Source organism: Brassica oleracea, unplaced genomic scaffold, assembly GCF_000695525.1.
Source record: "Brassica oleracea var. oleracea cultivar TO1000 unplaced genomic scaffold, BOL UnpScaffold00576, whole genome shotgun sequence".
NCBI classification, from domain to species: domain Eukaryota; kingdom Viridiplantae; phylum Streptophyta; class Magnoliopsida; order Brassicales; family Brassicaceae; genus Brassica; species Brassica oleracea.
In genome coordinates this window covers 45848-58173 of record NW_013617420.1, presented here as the reverse complement: position 1 = coordinate 58173, position 12326 = coordinate 45848, and the positions used below count along the sequence as shown (strand labels likewise).

Sequence of the window (12326 nt, the reverse complement as noted above, 5' to 3'; positions counted from 1 at the left end):
TCAGTGAAAAGGAAAACAAATTACACTTGAGTACATCCAGATATTGAGAATGGCTGGCCTAACCCAGACGATTGATACTCAAGACATCGTCTGATTTATACTTGAGCTGCTTCTCTTGACCGCAAAGACTCTAGACCAAAGTGAGTCTCATAATACTCTCTTCGTATCTGATTTTCCTTTCTTCTTTCTATATTTGAAACAAAACATCTGTCTTATCGAACTTCAACATCATCAGCACTTTCATCTCTGTCACCATCATCATCATCATCATCATCATCTTCGTTTCCTGCAATAATACATTGAGGTCCCTCCAAAAGTCGTACACCGCAGCCTTTGACCTTCCAGGTTTTATCATGGAGTTTGAACACAAAAGTAAGCTCACTGAAAGTGGTTTCTTCGGCTTCAGGGAAATCCTGGTTTAGAGAGAAAGAATCTTCAAATATATAGAGATGCTCTTCATATCGAGATAGATATGGAATATGGAGCTGGGTTGATCCACGTCCGACTATGAGGCCATTCTGTTTACTCCTGACGCGAAAAGATACATCCATCAATGAATTGTTCACTGCTTGACCTTCTGACAGCAAAATGCAAGATTTAAATCTGAAGTATGAAGGAAGAGGTGTTGGACTCAAATTGATCGTTTAGGGAACCTGAGCTAGCTCGGTGAGTGAAGTGTGTTGGCACTTTTTCACCTGGTAAGAACGCATATTTGCAAGCTGATGTATGGATGAGTTTTCTAGCTTCTCGATTCAGGTTAAAGCAGTTAGAAAAGTTTAGGAAAATATTTGGATTTTGAAAAGAAGAGTCTATTCTCTTCAAGGATTCACAATCTCCTGCATCTATAGATAAAAGGGAACCTGGGAGCTGTGGAAGTGCTACAAGCTTTTTGCATGCTATGACGTTGAGCTTAATTAGCCCCGAGAGACTTATGATGCAATCTGGAATAGTCTCCACACTATCACCGGCTAATCTTAATGATATTGGAGATGAAAGAGCCTTCTCCGGTAGACATATCGGAAAAATGTAGTGAACCTTGAAGTCTGATCGTAATTCCCAACTGCGCTTCAAATCACCCCTCCAGTTAATAACTGCTTGAAATAAGTTATGATAATTAAATAGATGGAGCCTTTCATAATCATGCTCTATCTCACCACGGTTACACAGAGCAAGTAACTCAAGATTCTCCAGCTTAGAAATGTTTGGAGATATAGATTTCAGCTTCTTGCACCCATACATAAATAGTTTACGCAGACGAAATAGATTCACAATCAATGGAGGAACCTCCTCTATCCCTGTACAGCTCAACACCAACTCTACAATGCTGGTAGCGAAATTCCTTGTCGCATAAGTAGCGACCTGCACGAATGGTGTAACGACTGCCCCGCTGTCTCCGACATGGACCCAGTGAAATTGTCAGGAACATCTGGGAAGTCGATGATGTTTGTACACCCTGTAATATCCAATCGATAAAGCCAAGACCAAGTGCTGAATGATGATGGCATTTTCTCTATCGCAGTATCTCTCAGATCTAATTTCACTATATTGATTAACCTGCCGATAGAAGAGGGGAGCTCCTTCAAAAGCAAACAACCCCTAAGGTAGAAGATTGTAAGCTTAGTGGCATTGCCAATAGAGCTTGTGAGCTCTAACAAACTTTTGCAGTAACTGAGATTTAATTCCTCGAGACTAGTTGCTTTTGAGAGATCTGGAATCTTTTTCAGAGACTTGGAGTAACTCAAATCCATCAGCTTGAGGCAATGGAGAGGCTATACAAAAACAAAAAGAAATATAAGTTATAGAGAAATGACTAATCGTTCTTTACACAATACAAAAAAAATGATGACTATTTTACTTTGATTCCCTCCCAGAGCTTCTCAAATTTGCTATGTGGCATGATTAGTTCGACAAGAAACTTGCCAGAGAACTTGGAAGGCCAAAATCTCAATGGACATCTATCCCAACTTATAAGTCTGAGTTTGTCGGGAAGACTATTGAGGCCTTCGGGTATGCGTACGTTACTAGAGGTGACATGTAGAAACTGGAGATTATTCATCCCTTGGAAAGCGCTTTTACTTATTTGGATTTTCTTGTTCTTTAAAGTATCCAACTTTATGCCTAGAACTTTTCCAGTACCCTAGAAGAGATTATTCAAAAAGACACAAAATATCACCTTATAAACCAAGGAAACAGAAGACTGCAGATGTAAAAAAAAAACTCAGTATCTTCTTCAAGGACATCAGAAATCTCCATGGTATCCATCAAGAATTGTCGATCTCCAGGCTCCTCTGAAGACTCTTTCTTGACAATTTCTCTACCCATTTGTTGCAGTAAACAATGCATTTTTACGTATCTGTTCTCTATAGATATAAGAGTTTTATTAGCTAAGACTTGAAGCCCATGGTTGACGTCCAAACCACTTTTTTCAAGACATCTCTTAATGAAATCTTCCCCGAAACCAACAAAGAAACATGCAATATGCAGGAAAAGAGCTTTATCTTTATCACTTAGGACGTCGTAGCTAAATCTTAAAGTTGATTCAATTTCTGTGTCAAGGCTAGACCTGAGCCTTGGTAGTGCGTCTATCCAGTAGTCCCTGGACATTCCTCGTAGATACGATCCCATGACTCTCAGTCCTAGAGGAAGATCACCAGAAAGACTAGTAACTTCCCAAGCAAGGCTTTCAAAACCGTAATATGGAGACGTTTGACCGAAAGCATATTGGCAGAAGATCTGCAGAGACTCACTTGAAGTTGGAAATTCCATCTGGTAGATATGATTGATCCCGAGTCCGAGTGCCTTGAGAAGTTTTTTATCTTCAGTTGTAATAATAATTATACTTCTGGGATCGAGCCATCCACGCTGGTCAGCCGTTGCCGCTAGTTGCCACCAGCTACCCACTTCATCAAGAACAACCAACACTTTTTTGTCACTCATCATTTCTTGGGCCACTCCTAAGTGGCGAACCTCAATATCCCTTTGGTTGAATATTTGAGACAACAATTTTTTTTGCAAACACAACTTGACCTGATAGTCGTTACCACAAGGCTTCTCGTAACTTCCTCTTATATTCTCCAAGAACGTGCTGAATGGAAAACCAGGAGAGAGTTGATTGAATAAAACTCTGGCAATGGTCGTCTTACCAATCCCGGGAGGACCCACAACCCCAATCACCTTAACTTCTTCTGATTGTAGGATCAACTTAGACTTTATCTCTATGATACGAGCTCCTATGCCAATAAAGTCATCAAAGTCTTTTGATGGTGTAAAACCCAACACAGCCGTAACATCTGAGGCAATTTTGTTGATCATTTCAGCTTCATTGTCACTATATAAGTCTAGGAATTGTAACTTTATTCTCTACTGGGTTGCCACTTAGGCCTGGGACGGATCGGGTATCCGGGCAATTTTAAGGTATTCGGATCCGGATCCTTATCCGGCGGATCCATAATTTTACTATCTTTATCCGGATCTAGGGTTCTCGGATATCCTTCTGAAAATTGTAATATCCGGCGGATATCCGGATTTGGATCCTTAAAATAAATAAAAAATAATATTAGTATATATTAAATATTAACAATAATTTAAAAATAATAATATATATAATATTTTTAATTATTTCTATGTACAATATTACAAAATTTACATAAAATTTATATATACTATTATAAAAATGAAATATATTAAATAAAATTAATTTATATATATATATTACTATTTTTGAAATAGTTATTAATAAAACTTACGGATCCGGATATCTGGACTAAAAAATTAAATTATCCGGATCCGGATCCAGCTTTGACGGATCCAACATTTTATTATCCGTATCCGGATTCGGCCCCTCCGGATATCCGGATTTTCGGATCGGATCCGGATCGAATCCGGATATCGGATAAAAGTCTCAGGCGTATTGCCAGCAAACTTACGGGTACAAATAATTTTAAAATTTTAATATAATATACTATAATATTTTTATGTTTTTGGCATTCAGTAATATATTGTAATATTTTAAAATTGAATTTTAATTTTTGGTAGATATTTTTTTTGAATAAAAATATTTATTTATTTGATTTGTTAATACCTTTTTATAAAAGCTTAAGTATGATTATGTAGTATTTTTTAGATTTTTTACATCTTTTAAAAAATATATTTCATTAGATTTTTTATCAACAACATATATGGCTAATTAAGATTCTCGTCCATTAAAAATGATTTTTTTTGTAACATTATCATCTAGAACACACTACAAAAAAAATGGTTTAACATCACTTATTTTAAATATTTGCATTACTTATAAATAATGTAAAGTAATTTTGTATCATCTATTTAAATGACTCTGAAAGTGATGATGCAAATAATTTGTATCATTACATTAATAATTGATGTAAAAATATTGATTATTTGCATCACTTATTGTAAATGATATCAATATGTATCAATTCTAAAAAAATGATATTAACATTTATGTCAATTTTTATAAATGATGTTAGTTTTGTGTTGATTAAAATAACTGATTTTAATTTCTGTATAATTTATCAATAAATAAAATAAAATTAATATAATTTCGAAATTTATTTAATAGTTATATAATTACAATCATCGATTGAAAATATTTGTATTTCTACATTTGATGTCAAACTTATGTCAGTAAATAAATCAAGTAAATATTTTCTATAAAATATTTCTTATAATTTTCCATTTACAATACAATCTCAAAAACAAGGAAAAACAAGAAAATGAAAGAAATATGATTCAAAGAACAAATATAGATCGTAAAACAAATTAAAAAAAAAAAACTCTTCTTCTCTATTTTCTATCTTCAATCTTCATTGGTAATGTGAAGCTGAATCGATGTAGAATTCAAGTTAACGAGATCCACGAAGAATTTTTCTTCAACTGCTTTTCCCAAAAACTTCTACTCCTTTTTTCAGAATATTCTTCATTTGACACGGAAGAGAATGATATCTAATATAGAAAAGGATCCATAAACATAAATTGAATTTTTGTTTTTGGTAGGGTGCAGGAGACACGAATCTCCTACTCTTTATTCAAATCATAAAATTCATTACATGCAAATTTGCCGAGTTCTAGATACCCCTGAAAATCCTCCAACAAAACATAAGCAACACAATCTGGGACATCTTCCAACAAGTGAAGTAGAAGAAGAATGAAATAAAAATATTACCTTTCCATAAAATTTTCAACAGATTCGTGTGCCTTGGAGATCCTAGTTTCTTTTCATACGTATGCCTAAGAAGAAATATGATGATCCTCATCATTCATAATTAACAAAAGTGCTTGATTCTTGTTGATTTTCTTAGAAATCAAATAGTCTATAGAACACTAAATCATAAACTGAGAAGTGTTCGTACGTTGGGAGTATCAAAAATTGCAGCTACTAAATACCACAACAACACACCCACCATGTCAAATGCTCTCCCCATACAAGACGTCCACAAGAGCAACAAAAAAGCACAAACTCATGCTCTAAATATTCAAGTTTCGGTAAATCAACTTCATCAATACAAACACAAAGAGAACAAACATCACTTTCTTCTTCAGCGATCCACAAAATGCAACCACTACGTAGACAACCCCGCGCTTGATGATGTGACAAGCACTTCAGATAATTTGTTAAATTTATCAATTATTTTACATCAAAATAGTTGAAATCAAATAGATTTCTGAACATTACTAAAGTTAATAACCGTGAGTACATTTTTCTGACCATACAATATACAATTTCCAATGTAAAAAAACATAACTAATCATGAGTTTTAACCATTTTGAATTCATTGCAAAAACAATGAATATAAAAATATAAATTTAGATTTTTTATTATTTGGTAACTTATGATAAATTCTAATGTACATTTACAAATACAAATGCTAAGTTATAAATACTAAAACTATAGACAAAAACCCGGGCATACAGTCGCTAGTATTACTAGAAATATGAATTGGCAAACACACAACTATTGATGAAAAAATAATTATTTACAGGGAAGAGAATTATATTTTACTAAAAGAATAATAATAATAAGTGGTGTGTAGTGGGGACCAGCAAATCCATCAAAAATGGACGAACACGGGGGAGATGATTTCTAACATTATGCAGACAGAGATGCATTATGCTATTATTATTTCGGGGGAATAATTTTAATTTTTAATTTTTAATTTTAAATAAATAAACAAATAAAGAAACGAAGAGAACATTTGTAGTGACATATATATATTTATAGCTCAATTGGTTTGTAGATCACGCTTTTCGGCCATACAAATTATTAAAATCCCAAAACATGAACTCATGTGACAAATAGACCCACCTTGCAACTAAAAGATAAAGTACAAAAGTTATTAAGAAGAAACATAACTTTATATATGTTAATTTTTATTAATTTAATAAAAAAATAAGAATAGAAACAAAATCATAAATTTATAAATATACTTTTATTCATAATATTATTTGGATTGTTTCACTACTGATGTAATTTGTTTTGTGGTTATTTTTCTTTAATATTTTTATAACTTCTTATAAAGGACTCTATACATTTTTAAATAATTTATAAAAAAATTACCAAATTTTAACCTTTATGAATATTTTCTCAGAAGCTTTAAAATCCTTATAAATATTTTCATAAATCCTAATAGGTGGTTTTATAACTCAAGAAAATAATTTGTTATAAAAAAGATTCAAGGCTTTTACAAAATATTTTTTAAATACTGATCGATGGTTTTAAATTTTAAATAATTTACAAAATGTTAATTTTCATAAATATTTTCAAAAATCCTATAAATGATGAGAAATTATTCCTTATAAATGGTTTTATAAATCTTAATTAAATTTTTATAAATCGTTTTGGAAACTTTTATTAATGATAAAATATTCATTATTAATGATTTAAAAACTCATAAATGATTTAAAAAATATAAATATAACTATTATATAAGTTTTATAAACCATTAGAAATGAATTAATATTAATGACTTTAAAAATCTTGCAAATGATATATTAATCATCACAAATGATTTTAAACTCAAGTAAATAATTTATAAACTCGTTTTATGATGCATTAATAGTTATTATAATGTCTGTTTTATCAAAATTATATGTCTTATATATGTATGACTTATATAGAAAAATAAAGCTATTTTTACAACTGATTTATAATAGGAAAATAAAGCTAGTATATTAGTTTTATTCATTACTTTTAAAAATATATATACTTAATATAGTTTATAAATAGACTATTAATGTCAAAAAATAAATATAAAGTATTATACTTCCTTTGTATCACTTTAAGTGGTGTTTAAAGTTCTTGCAGAAAGATTCAGAAAATGTAACATTTTATGCAATTTATCTTCGTTATATAAGAGTAGCATTAACTAAAAAAAATTCAACCAATAAGAAAAAATGCATTATTTTTTAATTGGTTATAAATTTTAAATGATATTAAATTGTATCTTGGATAGTGAGAACATCACTTATTATGAAACATAATAAAAATTTTAAACACTACTTAAAATGATACGGAGGGGATATAGAATTTCAATAATTGCTACCATTGAATACTATAACTGACTATGTGTAAGATTATATGGACTGTTTGGCAACTAACATTAATTAGTTTTAGAATTGCATCTTATAGATTTTGGCGAGAAAAGTCGTGTTGGCAGGAAAACACGTTTACCCAGTTTTGGGATTTGATGTGAAACTCGTTTTCTGATTTTGGCATGAAAACTCATTTTCTAGGTTTTAGTAGGAAAACTCAATTTTACGGTTTTGGTGAGAAAACTCAATTCCTTGTTTTGGTGAGAAAATTTGTTCCCCGGTTTTGGTGAGAAAGTTTTTTTTACGGTTTTGGCGGGGAAAATCGTTTTTGCAGTTATGATGGAAAAAGTCATTTTTGCAGTTATGGTGGAAATACTCGTTTTTGCAGTTATGATGGAAAAACCTGTTTTGCTGAAAACTTGTTTTGCGGTTTTAGCGGAAAAACTCATTTTTTTGCAGTTTTGGTGGGAAAGCTCGTTTTTTAGTTTTGGCGAAAAATTTTGTATCCTGGTTTTTTTAGTTTTGGCGAAAAATTTTGTATCTGGTTTTGGTGAGAAAACTTGTTTTTACGGTTGGGACAGAAAAAAACTGTTTTCCAATTTTGGTGGGAAAACTTGTTTTCTAGTTTTGTTGGTCAACTTGTTTTTTTTTTGCGGTTTTGTGAGAAAACTTGTTTTTGGGGAAAACTCCATTTTTCAGTTTTGGCGGATAAATTTGTTTTAGTGGTTTTGAAGGAAAAACAAGATTTTGCTTTTTTATTAAAAAAATTAAATAATATATTTTTGGTGAGAATGAGAGCAAATGATGAGTATTTAATCTATTAAAAATGATGGAAAAACATACTTTTATATAATTGAAAACCCATGGGTACACCATTACCCTTTTGTATTTACCCAACACAAATATGAGTTTTAAAATTTATACTAGACCCGAGCATTTCGGATATTGGGTCGGTTCAGATATTTTGAATATCGGGTAGTTTGGATAAGGGGTTAGAGGACATGTACTACTTGGTTTATTTTCGGTTCGAGTAGTTTCGGGTTCGGTTCATTTTGGATAGTAAAACTAGAAACCGGAAAATTGTCAGAAAAATCGGTTCTCATTCGGTTCTTATTTGGTTATTTCGAGTAGTTCGGATAATCTATGTTAAATATCGGATAAAATATTGAATAATGTGGATACAACTTTCAGATATTTTTGATATCTTTGGATATTTTAGAAAAAAATATATAGATACTTTCAGGTAGTTCGGATACTTTATAATAATTTCGTTTTCTTTAACTATTTTTGAATACTTTTATTAGATTTTAAATTTATAAATGTATATTTAATTATGTTGTATATATATAATTAATATTTTTATATATTTGGGTACCCATTCGGTTCTCGGTTCGGTTATTTCGGATATAGAAATTTAGGAACCATTCGGATATTTGAGGATATTTAGTTTTTTTGGTTCCAGGTTCTTTGCTTAGGCCTAATTCATACTCATATTTGACCCAATTAATTGTAGATGGGTAAAAACCCAACCCATTATTACTGGGTTTGGGTAAATCCATGGTAATTATCAATGTTAACATCCCTATAAATAAGCAAGTGGAAATAAAAGTGAACCAACTAGTTGCTAGTGTGGTAACCACCCGCGACATCCGTCAAAGCTTGCCTCCATGCCTGCTTCACCTCTTCTATTTTTCCCACACAGGTTGCATCGAAGGCTTTCCCGAAATCTCCGGTCTGCTTCCTAACATCAGATGGATCCACTTCGTAGAAAATGGTCATCACTGTCTGTTGATACTCTTCCCTGCACTTCATGATTTCCACCAACTCGTCCAGACACCAGTTTGATGAAGCGTAGTTAGGGGAGAGCAAGACAACGGAAACCCTTGATTGTCTGATCGCTCCTACAAGGACGGGACCGACAGATTCGCCTCTCTTGATCTCTTCATCAACGAAAGCTATGATTCCCTTGCTTTCGAGCCCTTTCCGAACGTGACTAAGAAAGCCTTTGCGCACGTCTTCTCCAAGGAAGCTCAGGAAGACGTGATACAACCAACTGTGAGATAGAGATGAAGAAGAAGCCATGAATAACAGCACGAAGAAGAGGAAAGGATCACAAAGCTTTCCAATCTGAAGTAGCTAGATTGTAATAGTCCGGGCTTGGTGGAAGCTATGCCAGGTCACCAGTTAAATGTCGCTCCCCTCGCTTCAGAAGGAGCCCAAGCCGTAGTCGTAGCTACAGTCGTTCGGACTTCGGAGCTACAGGTTAGTGGTAAATTTGGTGTCAAAAAACTTATGCTAGTTTGATGCTTTAGAGGATGCACTAGATAAGTGATATTCTTGTCTTTGGAGGAAGCAAATGGTTTGTATCTTTGAAGGAACACTGTGGTTTCCATTTTCTCCTCTTTATTTTCAGACCAAAACAAAAATGTTTGTGAGACAAGGAGCTGTGTATGTATATAAGAGGTGACATTGAGTTCAATGTCTAGGCTTCATAAGGTATCGTCTAGGCCAAGTTCGTCCTCCATTTCGTCACTATCTTCAAACAGAAACTGGGTCGGCTCTTGTTGCCGCTTCTTCTTTTGCCAGTACGTACTACCTACCACAAGACCCACCGCAACTACACCTAACACAAGTACTACAATCAGTACAACGATTGCATGATGCATTCCGCGCGTTTCTTCTTCCTTGTCAGTGCCAGAATCTTTATTCAAACCTGCCAAAAAAAGAAGAAGAAGAATGCGCATATGATATCCCCAATGACATAATTCAACTGTGAATCTAGAACGAGTAGAAAGTCACACTAGTAGTTCTGTTTTAGCTGGAGTAACTCACCAGCTCCGAGTTGTGAGCAACCATGGCAGAGAAAAGTAGCATTGAAATCTTTCTCCTTAGCATGTGTGTATGTACCCTCAGGTGTGAAATCAGAAGGACAAAGCTCCCATTCGTTAAATGTATCATATCTAAAGGTATCTTCCTCATAGATTCCACATATCTTGCATTTTGTTCCCTTAAGTTTTGTTAGTGGCTGAAAAAAAAAAAAACAAAACAGAACACATGTGCACCTCAAAGGCAGTGATGATAACATCCAAACAAGACAAACTATTCTAATGCTAATCTCTTGACCAGCTAGTTTTGTTACTGGTTCAAGATGAGACCAAAACGAACCTGCCAAGATTCTTGGCCACTGAAAGAATAAGACACGTTCGTTGTCTTCACATCGGGAAACAAAGTCTTGTTCTCTCCTTTGCATTGGAAATAAACTATAGGCTTGGTCGAGAACCACTCATGCGTCTTGAAAATCAGAATCGAATCTAGTTTAACGTCTTGTGTAAGTATTGTTCCTGTGAACAACCATAACAATACAATTCGAAAACTCTCATCAGCTTCAAAAAAGATAGAAGGAAGAGATCAGATGTAGGATCTTATAAACGGTGAGACTACCTGGGAACGACCCGAAGAAGATGATACATAATATGAAACCTCTAGAATCCTGAGAAGCCGAGGGGACTCGGATTGACATCACGAATCCCTATCCGATCAATGTATAACCACAAAGATGCACAATATGTACCGTTCTCACTCTGTTGACAGACTTTGGTGATTTTTTTTGGCTATGGCGGTCGAGCGGAAGCGTCGTCCTTCGTATAGGAAGGGGCGAGACGGAGGAGACTTTTGTGTTGACAGACTTTGGTTTGTTGATTTTGTATATTAACGTAGACGTGGGACATATTAGACAAGTCAAAATGGAATTTCGATAAGATGATAGTGATACGCAATCGATTGAACACGCCAGTGGCGGCTACCCGAGAAAGAAAATAGGAGGGAATATTACTTTGGTTTTGGTTTGGTAAAAGATAATTGCAGTATTTTCTCAATTTCAAATTTCTATAATATTAGTTGAGAAATCAGTTTTACGTGTTATGTTAATTTTAATTTTTAGAGTGGCTAATTACAAATTTAGTTTTAATGAATTATAAATTATATGTAACTATCATTTTTAACATTTTTTGCTTATTATATTATTATTTTTATTTCCTTTTTCTTTTATTTACAAAACCTATATCAATAATAAAAGGATATATCTATGAAATAATATAAAAGATTTATATATAACGAATTTTAAGTTTATTTATCTTCATATTTTATAAAACAACATAAATAAGAAGTAAATATATATAATAAATTAAAAATATATAAATTTATACATAAAACCTTGTTTCAAAAAAATAATAATATATGTGTTTCTTTTAAAGTAAAATAATATATTTCATATTTAAAACTTATCTCTTTTCCTCTTGCCACTTAATTAAATAGGTCTAGGAGTGGTCTCCACGTGTCCACTCTATTTTTAAGTTTACGTCTTTTTTAATCAGCCTCAAATAATTGGACAGTAATGTGTAGTATCTCACCGTTTCAACTCCTATCATTTTTGTAAATCAATATACTTCTGATTCTCCTAGAAATACTCAATTCCAGATATTAGCATATGATGAAAACAGTTTCTTCAAAACCTCCGAGATGTCGTTACCTTATCTTTTGAGCACCATCAGAGTTTGAGAGGTTTGCAGTGTGTTGGAGGCTTGGAGCGATGGTGATCTTCGCGCCGAAACCGATCTGTTTTCTCTGCGTTCCCCATCTATGTTTTCGCCGGTAAATTGTTTCCATCGTTCGCTTCGGCTTGCTTACCGCCTTAGGAAACGTATGTTACATCTCACACTTCTCCATTGACAACTTCATCTGATTTCACTTCTTTTCACTTATTAAGTTTTTTTTTT

The 12326-nt window shown here is 33.1% G+C and overlaps 1 protein-coding gene and 1 pseudogene across 1 annotated transcript; both read right to left on the bottom strand.

The window, feature by feature from the left end:
* Positions 1-212: 212 nt before the first annotated feature.
* LOC106319673 lies at positions 213-9756 on the bottom strand (annotated as a pseudogene).
* Positions 9757-9934: 178 nt separating this feature from the next.
* LOC106319679 lies at positions 9935-11234 on the bottom strand. The gene is made up of 4 exons (XM_013758056.1): positions 10993-11234; positions 10717-10892; positions 10384-10576; positions 9935-10264 (listed from the first exon to the last, which is right to left on the bottom strand). Exons 1-4 carry the CDS (start codon positions 11069-11071, stop codon positions 10041-10043), a joined length of 672 nt encoding a protein of 223 aa, XP_013613510.1. The 5' UTR covers positions 11072-11234; the 3' UTR covers positions 9935-10040.
* Between the last annotated feature and the right edge of the window lie 1092 nt (positions 11235-12326).

Bases quoted from the DNA above. Each gene is read 5' to 3' on its own strand.
- LOC106319679 (XM_013758056.1), bottom strand. From the start codon at position 11,071: ATGTCAATCCGAGTCCCCTCGGCTTCTCAGGATTCTAGAGGTTTCATA. The intron at 10,893-10,992 runs GTAGTCTCACCG...GGTTGTTCACAG, and splicing joins CTTCTTCGGGTCGTTCCCAG to GAACAATACTTACACAAGAC. The intron at 10,577-10,716 runs GTTCGTTTTGGT...TTTTTTTTTCAG, and splicing joins GTGGCCAAGAATCTTGGCAG to CCACTAACAAAACTTAAGGG.